This window comes from Curcuma longa, chromosome 5 (genome assembly GCF_044706935.1).
Source record: "Curcuma longa cultivar G26 ecotype Majalengka, Jawa Barat chromosome 5, ITB_CL_G26_1.1, whole genome shotgun sequence".
In the NCBI taxonomy this organism is placed as follows: domain Eukaryota; kingdom Viridiplantae; phylum Streptophyta; class Magnoliopsida; order Zingiberales; family Zingiberaceae; genus Curcuma; species Curcuma longa.
In genome coordinates, this window is record NC_133865.1 from 6,556,023 (window position 1) to 6,568,404 (window position 12,382).

At 37.0% G+C, this 12,382-nt stretch overlaps 1 protein-coding gene across 2 annotated transcripts; it reads left to right on the forward strand.

Annotated features, from left to right (window-relative positions):
- Window positions 1-5,159: 5,159 nt before the first annotated feature.
- LOC141828887 (type IV inositol polyphosphate 5-phosphatase 7-like) lies at window positions 5,160-8,079 on the forward strand. Of its 2 annotated transcripts, none has more exons than XM_074716273.1 (11): window positions 5,160-5,189; window positions 5,285-5,372; window positions 5,588-5,656; window positions 5,814-5,901; window positions 5,985-6,089; window positions 6,177-6,659; window positions 6,752-6,887; window positions 7,155-7,348; window positions 7,440-7,548; window positions 7,631-7,779; window positions 7,857-8,079. In XM_074716273.1, the coding sequence occupies exons 1-11, from the start codon at window positions 5,160-5,162 to the stop codon at window positions 8,077-8,079; spliced, it is 1,674 nt and encodes a 557-aa protein (XP_074572374.1). The 2 variants fall into 2 exon arrangements, with proteins under 2 accessions (XP_074572374.1, XP_074572375.1); XM_074716274.1 differs by having other exon boundaries at window positions 5,285-5,369.
- Window positions 8,080-12,382: the final 4,303 nt, after the last annotated feature.

Below are 12,382 nucleotides of genomic sequence, written 5' to 3' on the forward strand. Positions count from 1 at the left end.
CAGTAGAAAAGCCAAGCTGCTGTTTCTGGTTTGGCAGAGAAGAGAGAGAGAGAGAGAGAGATCAAGCTGAGGAAGGAGGATGAGCTGAGATGAGGAAAGTAGAGATAAATAGATGAGAACAAAGCAAAGTGAAAGAATGAGAGTAGTAACTAATTATTAATCTGTATCGTTAAATTTGTAGAAAAACAGGCATTTTATTTTATTTTATCTTATTTTATTGTATATTTTTGTGGTGGGCTACAAAAAAAGTTGAATCAAATTACTATTTTATAAAAAAAAAATTGCAATCGAGAGTGGTCCCAAGGGAAAAGGAAATTGATAATATTGTCTTTTTTAGCATGCCCAATGGTGAGCTTTAATTGCTTTAAGGAGCCACTCTCTATGATAATATATTCCTTCCTAAGGAATAGAAAAGATTTATTATTTTTATATCAGACATCCAAATTACACTGATTATTCTAAGATATACGTTTTGATCTCATAATATCAAATAAATTTAAGAAACAATGTGAGATATATGTTTTAATCTTATATTCTATCTATCAAATAAATTTAAGAAACAATGTGACTCATGATATTGCATTCTAGTGTTGCATTAGTTGTTCAAACGTCACATACATATATTGTATGAATTTTAAATCTTAATTATTTGAGAAAAATATCTTATTTCTTACCATCACATTGATGGCATTTGAATACTATAATTTTGATCCAAAAGGCTCAGCTTAAGCAATATTTATTTTGGAATCTTAATTTAATATTTACATTAAATTATAATTTTTATTTTTGCGTTTTTTGCTTTAAAAAATATTCTAACATAATTAATCTCTTTAATAGCATGATTTAATTAATGATTATATAAATTTTGTGACTGTGTTTTTCTATTTCGATTGCCATAATTGAGCTTTTCTTTGTTTAGCTTAATCATCTTTCCCCCACTTGCTTGCTTTCTAAAAGTGTGCTCTCGGCTCCCATCTACAATCATAGGCCTGAGTCAGACCCGACAAAATCTAATAGGCCCGAGCCCATGGCTCCGCGCGGCCACCGGCTGCCATTGACATCTCCATCAAACTTTTAAAATCTCTAAATTTAACGATCGAATTCGAATTAGTTCGACGGACTTCACTTCAATGTGGGGATGGAATAAAAATGACTGCGAAAGAAAAAGTAGTTCATCGGTTCAAGATTCTGGCAATCAGTCAGGGCTCCATGAATTGAAGCATCACGCATGCAGAATTGCTTGTTTCCTAGCGCAACTGGCAAGAGTTGTAGCACACGGCTCTTAAACTTTTCTTGCCACAAAAGCAACCCGCAGAATTGTCGCTATACGGGAAAAGGCAGTCGTCCTCGAAAGAGATAGCAGAGTTTCTGAGCTTCATTTGCTTTCGACTAATACTTTTCCTCTTTGATGCTTCACACAAATTAAACTTGCCGATTTACTATTGCATATGTATAAATATATATCGACTCTTTGAAGGATTTGCTTGATGATCGATCAGAAACAGATGAATGGAATTATGAACTTAAAGATCTTCTCTTCAATAGACAATGTGATGACTGGTTCCTCGAATTGTAGATTATTTAGTAGCTTGAAAATGAAGAACATGAAGCAAACAAAGGGATCAAGTTCAAACTAAGAAGCATAGATATAGAACTTCTGGTGTGTGCCAACGTTAAGGCGAAATTTGATGTGCTATCAAACAGAACAAAAGCAAATTTTCCACTGAGATCTCTTAAAACTTGGCTCTCTCTCAATGTTTTGTAGGCCTCAATGACAACGATGACTTCGTTAGCAATCAAATTCTCAAGACGAACAATCTGAAAGTTGTAAGTTAAATCTTTAGCATGGCCCTAGCATTCAAATATTTGAGGACCAACCCTTACAAAGCTCATCAAACTGAAATTGTTAGTGCCATGAAGTGAAGGCAGGCTATTAGATCTAACTCTTGCTCAAAATGGAGTGTAGTGCAAAAGCCAATCAGATCACTGATGTTTTCTCCAGAAAGCCAAATCGTAGCTACTATACAAATCCTCTGATGTTTCTGTGGCAACAATACCAAAGTGTACTAATAGTTTTAAGATGTCTATATCCAAATCAAATCAATTCTTACTGTTGATTATCCTTAACCTTTCTGAAAGTTGGACTTCAGTTTATAGGATACTTTATGCCCCAGAGATAAATGATGGAGAAGAGAGAAATTAGAGGTAAATTCATCAAGAATTAAATTAGGGACATAACATATTTCTGCTTGTGTTGCCACAGGTCACTCATTTTGATATGTTCCAGGAAACTATGTTCTTGCCAGTCTCATGCTTAAGGAAAATTAAGAGTATAAACTTACAATTGAAGTGGTATAGAGAGTTGCTTATGGCTCTTAATCTGGGAAGGAGAGAGTTGTGGTCCTCCGGCGTGTGATCCAAACTTGCAGATGACTCGGCGGCCGCCCTCGCCGTCCCCGGCCTCGGGGCTCTTCGCCACTGCCGGGTCGAACACCTCCGACATCTTCCCCCGTCGATCCTTGAAGCTTCCGCCTCATCGATCATAGCACGACACGTGTTTAGGACGTTGAGTTCTTTACTTGGAAAAGAAGAAGAACGGTCAGCGCCCCCAAGGAACAAGGGGCTGACGTGGAGGGAAGCAGAATCTAGAGGGATTCGGTCAAACACCAGAATCTAGAGGCGCGCGGAAATCCGACAGGCAGGATTAGCTAGCTAGGAGCGTATCCATGCTGGGGTAATCGAATTTATATGAACTTAAAGATTTGACTTTTGTGAAAGAATAAGAACCAAATGATTGGCAATAATCGAATTTATATGAAATAGAATTCCTATAATCTTAACTGGAAAGCCAGATGTACCATGCAACCACATATAAATTCAAAAAGAGGATCAAGAAGATCAAAGTTTGTAGTCTGAAATTCTTTTTATGTGATAAAGTTGGTCATATATATACCAATAATTACATAGAAGATTAGGAGAAATAATCTCCTTCTTTTGTTGTCATCTTTATGCTTTTTTATTCAGAGACAATAGAAAAAAAGGGGGGATTCAGCCACCGAGCCAGTCTTGATTCATGCATGACAATGACTGTCAAATCCTGCGACAAAAGGATGATCACACTGGATCAGATACCGTTCGAGCCCCGTCGCTTTCGATCTCAGTGGTCCATGAGAAAATGCGAGCGAGGCAAGTCACGTCCTGGAAGAAGAGAAAGGAGCTCACTACAGTGTATGGAAGTAGAATGCTAAGTCCCAGTTCCAAAGGTACTTTGCAGGCGTACGTATACATCAAATTTAAGGACAGTGACACTGGAAAAAAAGGCCTCAAGAATACTCTCCATGCTCGATATGAATGAAGCTGTTCACTTAGATGAGTGAGTGAGAGGAGTTCCATAAAGCCACAGAGAGAGATGCTTTGCCACAGTACGGACCGACGACCTTGTTTGACTAATTCCCCTCGCCCTTGGATCGTTATTAGTCTCCAGATTTGATGAAATCGGTTCTGGATGGATATGGATTATGATGACAAAGAGAATCTTAAGTCACTAATCATTGGCGCATGATACTGACAAATCCTGTAATAACCTCACATGGGCCAAGCTTATAGCAAAGTTTAGGTGTGCCTTTTTTAGTTGCATGGCCTTATTTATAGGCTTCTCGCCTTGCTCTGAAACATGGAAGCCCCTAAAGTTTGTGATCAGCTGGTTTATGGAGATCCATTGTTATATTGAGGTGAGTAGTTGAATTGTTTTTCTATTGCAGTCATGGTTGTTTGTTACTGTGCTTGATTGCCAAAGCTGTACTGTTAAAGACTGTGCCAAAGAGTTTGAACACAGTATCCCAAGACGGTCAAGTATTGAAATGCTTGGGAGCAGGGTAGTGAACCGAGAATGTGCATGGTTGCCTCGCAGCTGATTGGTCGAGGAGGATTTTGAATACTTTGTGAGGGGAAAAGAAGGACATGAGTGGCTCGATTTAAGAAAACAAAAGGAAGCCAGACGTTCAGATTCTGCATGGCAAACCTGAGGAAGGTAGTAGAAAAAAGGTCAGGTTAACCAGCCGGCAATGAACTTCGATGTGGATGGATCATGAGGTTTCAGTCGATCCCTTCCGTTCAGAGTTGGAACCTTAATTTGTTTCACTGAGGATGAACAATTAGTAAAGAATTTTTAAAGCATTTCGAGGAAGAAGGAAAGAAGAATACACTGTAAAAAGGGAGGAAAAGAGAAAATAAAAAAAGATATCCATGCAGAAACACACACACACATTTGAATGTTGCAGAAGGACTCTGAATGCTTTGCTTTGCTTTGCTTCTTTTTGTTTTCCGTTTACCTGCTCCATGGAAGAAGCCAAGGTGAGGAGGTGCTGAAACCTGACTGCAGCCAGTTGCTGTGAGGAGAAGATTCTAATTGCCTAATTGGTAGCAAGCAATTCTGGCGTGCTTTTGTTTTACATTTATTATTGTTTGTTGTTTTTCTGTTTTAGAAATTTCTGCTTCTTAACGAATTGTTTGCTTGCATTCACTGTTTTGGTTTGGTCTTGGATTTGGAGTAAAAAGCCTTGAGAGAAGCGAGAGAAAGAGGAGCACTTTATTCTCTTGAAATTGGATACTTTAATCAACTCCTAGGAAGAAGGATTTGAAGGAGAGAGTACTCCCTTCTCCTTCCCCTTCCCCTTCTCCTTCTCCTCTGTCTCTTTCACACTCTCTCACCACCACCATTCTTTTCTTCTCCTTCTCCTTCTCCTTCTTCTCCTTCCTCCTTCTCCAAAATCCAATCCTTTTCATTTCCATGCATTTGGTTACATACCTCCCAGTTCTCAGAATCTATACTTATAGTCTCCTTTCTTCAGTCGCCAAGCCTTCACATCAGAAGCCGTCTGGGGAAAGGGCAAAAAATTGCAATTTTTTTTCTTTTTCTAAAGAGAATCTGGCAGTGATCCTGTCTACTTCCTTTGGTCTTGTTACACGTTAAAATTAGCTACTAAGTCGATTGGCAAGGGAAGTAAAGGACTACCTCGTCTTTATTTTCCATAAAAAATCTCTGCTTCGCCATCCAGTTCTTGGGAGAATCCAAGAAACAGTGCGAGGAAGAGGGGAGTGGCTTCTTCCTGGTGTTCTATCAAATGCCTGAGTCAGTTGCATGAGGACATTCTGAAACAATGAAAGATGGGAGTTGGAAGAAAAGCAAGGTTTGATGTGTGCTGTTGTCTTCTTGGTGAGTGATTGGTGCGCCGAGCTTCATGGGTTACCAACTGAACTCTTTCTCTTCTAATTTCTCTTTCAGCTCTCATGGTCCAAGGCCTTTGTCAGAAAATGGTTCAACATCAGGGGCAAAACCCAGGACTTCCATTCAGATGATGTTGGAAGAGGTAGTAGATACCATACCTGTCTTCCTCATTAGCCTCTATCTTGTTTCTGCAAGAATATGAAAATATGGAAGATGTCTTCTTCTTCTGTCACAATTTTGTAAAGAAGAAATTTTTATTGTCATTTCCACAATCAGTGGTCTTCTTCTGCTCATTCCTGCATGCAAAACACAGCCTTGCATCCCTTTTTGTTTCATTTTGAATTGTGTGTTTCTTTGCAGGAGGGGAGGAGGAATGGAGGGGCAGCATTGCAGGGATGGAAGCATTCTCTGTCAAGAAAAGCAAAACAGGTCGAACAGTACATCCTCTCTGCTAAAAAGCTTTAGACCACACAAAAGAACTTGTCTTCTTCTTTTTATTAATAATATTATCTTCTTTCATAAGTTGCTTGGTATTGTGCTACTTAATATCCTTCCTCTTCATCTCTTTAATTTTCTCTGCCATTAGAGAGGTTGTCCAAGAAGAAATCTGATCAAGCTCGGCGAGGAAAGATTGATCTGAATGCATCTGAAGTCACTGAAACTCTTCATTATAGGTATTCCAAACTAGAGATATATAATTGACAAAAAATAACTCATCCAAATGCTAAAATGACTGCTAACTTCCATTTGTTGATAGGATCTTTGTTGCTACATGGAATGTAGGTGGCAAATCCCCACCTGGTAACTTGAATCTTGATGATTGGCTTCATACCTCACCTGCTGCAGACATATATGTGCTTGGGTACATTCAAAATTTTCATCATTTTCCATATTTTCGATAAGCTCATTTCAAGTGCATCCAGTGAAGTTGTTAAACTTGAAACCTCAGATTTCAGGAAATTGTCCCTCTTAATGCCGGAAATGTTCTTGGAGCAGAAGACAATGGTCCTGCAAAGAAATGGGTGGCTCTCATTAGAAAGACACTGAACAATCTTGCCGGCAATAGCAGCAGTGGTAGCTTCCAGACTCCCTCCCCTATTCCCAATCCAGTTATGGAGTTGGATGATGATTTCGAAGGAACATCTACTAGGCCAACAAGTTTTTTCCAACGTCGATCATTCCAGTCCTTGAGCCGTAGTATGAGAATTGATGGAGATATTTTGGCTCCACAGCCAAGGCTAGATCGTCGGCATAGTGTTTGTGAGCGAGTCATGTTTGCAAACAGAAGAAGTGACTATGATCCCAATTATCGATGGGGTGGCTCTTCAGATGATGATAACATTAGTGGAGATTCACCTAGCACAACAACATACTATTCGCCGGTGTCCTATGGCTATGGAGCTTCCACATCAATGGAGGCAGGGCAATCAAGGTAAGTAAATAAAAGTTGTTCATGTTCATATAAGCTATTTCATCAATGTTCGACAACAAGAAAAGAAACATGTTTTTAAATGGCTATTTCAGATATTATTTAGTGGCAAGCAAGCAGATGGTTGGAATATTTCTTACCATATGGGTAAGAGGGGAGATAAGAGAGAGTATAAGGAACTTGAAGGTATCTTGTGTTGGCCGAGGGTTGATGGGCTATCTCGGTAACAAGGTATGATTCGATAAGATCTTATCTAGCTTATAGTGCATACTTACTCTTTTTTTTTTTTTCAGAATTACAGTGCATATATACTATGAAAATTCCTGATCAAGGGCAATTTCTTTTCTTTTTCAATCATTGTATTGAAATAGATGTGCCATCTGCAAGTGTGGGATTGTTAATTTCTTCAAGGAGATTGGGAGTTAATTATGAATAGGAATGAAACATATGAAATCCACATTACTCGAACGATGCATTCTTAAATCTGTTTCTTCTCAGGGATCAATTTCGGTTAGCATGTCTTTGCACCAAACAAGCTTCTGCTTCATCTGCAGCCATTTGACTTCCGGACAGAAGGATGGAGATGAACTAAGAAGGAATTCAGATGTGATGGAGATTATAAGAAAGACTAGATTCCCACCGGTTGGTGGGTTTTATGATGAAAGGTCACCTGAAACTATCCTTGAGCATGAGTAAGTGTGTTCAAATTTGCTTGGTAAATAAGTCCTAAATTGTATTATGTAGAAAGCTCATGTTGTTGGTTTCAATCCTCTTTCTTTGTAGTCGAATAATTTGGCTCGGGGATCTAAATTACAGAATTTCTCTTTCGTATCGCTCTGCCAAGGCTCTTGTTGAAATGAGGAACTGGAAAGCTCTGTTGGAGAAAGATCAGGTAGCTAGGCAAATAACTTTTCATCTACAAGAAATTTTAGTTTTGTCTGAACATCTTCAAGAAATTTATTCCTTTAAAGCAGCTTCGGATAGAACAAAGATGTGGCCGGGTATTTCTGGATTGGAATGAAGGGAAAATATATTTTCCTCCCACTTACAAATATTCAAACAACTCAGACAGATACACAGGGGACGACATGAACTTGAAAGAAAAACGTCGAACACCTGCATGGTAACACCTTTGGTAGACTCCTTCCTTTCAGAATGTATTCAACAGACATATACTCATGACCTTGTTCAAATACTTAGGTGTGATAGAATCCTGTGGTATGGAAGTGGCCTCAACCAACTCTCTTATGTACGTGGAGAATCGAAATTCTCCGACCATAGACCGGTTTCTAGCATTTTTATAGCAGAAGTCGAGTCAATTAATCATAGCCGAATACAGAACATGAATTGCTCTAGCTCTCAAGTGAACATAGATGAACTTTTGCAGTTCTCAAATGGGTATACAGAACTGAATTTCTTTTGAAGATTGCATCAATACAGTTGGCTTAACACAGGATCTTCCATGTATATTCATTCAATTTTTGCGAAACAATCTTTTCACTGATCAAGGTAATTACTTTCTCTTCCATGCTATTAGTAACACAAAACTAGATCAAGTGTTTTCTCTCTACTTACAGTTCATATTTCTCGATTCCCAGCAACGGATTTGCTAAAGGTCAATGGTGAACTCAAGGATTGAATCCGACTCGTCTGCCTTTTTTCCTTTGATGTTCTGGTAAGTCCTATGAAAATCCTTAATGTCCATTTCTGCACTTCACCTTTGCATAACTTACATTAAACTTAAACTACTAGAAACTTAGTCCTTATTTGAAATGAACAGAATTCCTAGTTTTTTCTGTTTCATAAGAAAGTAAGAAACCTTATTCAAGAACTTATGTAGGTTATAGTGACTATTCTGCTTTTTTTGGTTATATTGTTTATCAATTTCAGGTTGGTCAGTCTTTCTTTGTTTAGCTAATAACTCATGTTTTTCATTGAAGATACAAACAGGAAGAAGCAAATAGCATGGGCAAAAGAGATTGGGTTTCTCATGAAAGATCGATATCTTCAGTTATATCGAGAATTAGATGGCTCTGAATTAACCAAGTTTGTTCAAATGAGTAATCAATGGTAGAGAAGCTTTTTTAATCCCATCTTCTTCTCTGGTCAACTCAAGAATTTTTGCTCTGGGTGACAAAGAGCTATAAAGAGTTCCTGACAGAACTAACATAAGCCATAGTTCATCATCAGCCACAGGCCCAAACTACTCGAGTCCTTTTTTTGAATTGGTACTTTTGATCATTTTATGTCAGGGCAGGTGAAAACTTGCAGTTTGGGGGTGGAAAAAGTAGGAAGCTGACAATAATAACATTTACCATTCTTTCTCATTTTGTATTCTAGAAAAGGGCAAATGAACATCTTCATGCACACTCATTGCACTGGGGATAAAGAAGTGTAGGCTATAATAATAAGCTGTTCCAAGAGCATGGCCAATGATCTTTCACTGCAAAAGGCTATTCTTATGACACTCTCTACAGAATCTGGTGTTGTTGTGTTCCTTCTTTTTGTTTCAAGGGCGGGGAGAAAAGCTAGAGAAGAACTGGTACGGTTTGAGCTTTTGGAAATTCTTTGAACAGAGAAATGGATCCATCTTCTGATATTCATTCAACTGCTCGACCCTGCTTAACCACTAGTGGATCTTCTTTGCTGAATATCTAAAATAAAGTTTTAAAAAGTGAATATTTTTTCTATCGATCAGCTTAATATCTTAATTATATCCATGAGGCACTAGTAATGGCTCCGGACGTGCATGGCTGCATGCATGGTACAGAGGACGTCTTGTCCAATGGATGAGGAACTAGATTTTGTACGTCATCATCCGCATGCTTCTTCGTCTCATCATGCATGCATGGTTTTAAATGCATGGTCTTGGATTGACCATAGCACATCTTTCACATCCCTAATCCAATTTCTTCAAGCGAAGTACCGATTGCTTTCGCCATCGCAAGCTGGCCACTGGAGCTTATATCACTTCATGTCATCGTCGAAAAGATCGACAGGGGAAATACAATCAAGCAAACTTGCTGTAGACTGACTGACTCGCCATCATCATCGATCATCACACCATTGGACTTCGCGACAACAGTGCCCCTGCTTCTCTGTCATTCACAGCGATCGACGACGCGAAAACCTTTCGTATTCACAGCGACAACTACTGCCTAATTCCACCGCCAGGGTAGGCGAGTAACGGGCATGCTGAGCTGCCTGTCACTGCTCATCGGCCAGGAGGAGAAGACAATTGGTACGATGGAACAATGGATGATGCGCGCGAGATTGAAGGTTTGGCGTTCGGTGGATGGACGAGGAGATGCGATGCGAGCAGAGGAGAGCAGAGCAGGAGGAGCAGATGATGTCAGGATTCTGCCATGTCTCTGAAAACCATGCCAGTAAGCAGTAGGTGCTTCTTTTAAGGAGGTCAAACCCCGGATCCCCATGCGCCCGCGCGCATGCCTCTGTCAAGCAGGAGGCAGCAGAGTTTGTAGGCTTTACGCTAAGTCCCACCTCGACTATTTGTGATAAACACTCTGAAATAAATATTTTTTTTTTCTGATTTATTAAACTATTAAAATAAAATTATTAAGAATAGTGAAGGATAGCTTACGGAAAGAATAAATAGAATTACTTATTTATTTTTGTTTTTCTTTCTCTTTAGACAGTCTCTGTTTTGTGGGAGATTGAAGTGGATAAGAGAGAGACAATGGAGGGGAGCTAGTTAAGATTTTCAGGTTTACTTTGTGGGACAAACTCCCAGCAAGTTTCTCAACATCCCACGATGACTGTAAATTTAGAGGCTAAGGGTCCCGACAATCAATAGGGTTGGAAACGAATCAAGCCGAGTCAAGTTTAGTGGTATTAAATTTATTTGATAAAATAGTTGAGTCAAACTAAATCGAACCTAAAATGAATCATTGTTTGATTTTTTTTTTATGAATTTGAGCTTTGTTTAAATTTAATTTAAATTTGGTTCATTTAGATGTTATTGAATTCTCAATTTAAACTTATTTGATTGTTTAAAAATTTTACAATTTTAAACTTATTTGATTGCTTATTAAACTTGATAATATAAGTTTATTTATTTATTTTGGAAGTTTATTTATTTATTTACCATGTTGATGAGAGTTTTATTGATGAACATGATTTCATAAATTTTGTTCATGAATAATTCACCATCCTTCCTCATAAACATTAACAAGTCAAATATATATGTTTATTTAATTTAATAAGTGTTTAAGTGTATTCATTTAATTGACTTTATGTGTATCGAATGAACATAAATAAGTTTATTACAAAGCCAAACATCAAATACATCAAATTTCAAGTAGAATTGTAAATGAGTCAAGTCTGTTAGTACCCTGGTGGTGTTTCGAGATATTGTTAAATAAGTTTAAGTTAGATCCTTGTTATACTTGATAAATGTGTCTAAGTGTATAGAGACTTAGGGGAACACATGTGTATCAATTGGTGAACCTTGGCAGAAGATGCAAATAAGTGAGACGGAAGGACGGGAAAGGAGCTGATGATCAAACTCACTTGATGCATCTAAGGTATGAAGAAATATGGAATAGTACTTTGATGGAAAGAGAAAAACACACGAAAGTGAGTCAAAAGGGCTCGGTGCATTCTAGGTGCAAGAAGTCAGAAGGAAGTACACTTAAGGCGATCGAGACATATCGGAGGAGGCGAACTCAGAAAATGATCAACTCAAAGCTGATCATTCCAAACGCCTATAACTGTTTCAAGTGCCTAGTGAGTTAAGAGATTAGATGTTAAATTGACATTGATTGGAGTATAATAGTCCTTCATTTGAGAGGAGAATTGTTAAGATTACAATCAAAGTTTCACATTAGAAATATATAGAAAAAATCATTGGTGTATAAGATGAAAGTATCTCCATTAATATAAAATCTTTTAAGCATAATTCAAAAATAAAATTACAAGGAGTTAATCTCAAATTGAATAATACCATATTATTATAGAAAATATGTATTTAAATTTATTCATTTAATTTAATAAATTACTTGAGCTTATTTAAATTTTTATCAATCGAATATTAAATTTATTTATGAATAATTTAATTTATTTACCGGCCTACCGCTCAGTGATTGTGAAAATCAGATAAGATGAAGACGATTAAAAATAATAATAATAAATTAATATATTCCACTAAACTCCCTAATCAGAAACCACTTGACGCTGTGGGAGAACGTACTGTTGCACAGAACGCTTGTTTGTCCTTTGTTAATGGACTTCTGTAAAATTTGGAAAAAAAAACATAAGTATACGTGGATATCTACTAATTCAAAGAAATAGGGAAATATATTGCATGGTTTTAACTTAAAAGTTATTGAAATAAAAATATTTTCAAAATAAAAATAGATAGAATATTATTTTAAAAAATAAAATAAAATACAATAAAAACTATTTTGACGATAACAAAAATAAAGAGTGCCCTTTTAATTTTAATTTTTATTTATATTCATTCCACATGCATAAAATTAATTAAATGAATAATATTTCATAGGCATAAAAATTAATTAAATGAAATAGATCATTTTAATTACATGCTCGATTTGTTAATGTGTAAATAAATCTTTTTATTAAACATAAATAAATAAATAATAATTACAAATAAATTCAAACTTATAATATTAAATTTACTAACCAATTAAATAAATTTAAAAAAATATAAAAACATCTAACTGAACTAAATCAATCATTTTAGCAGT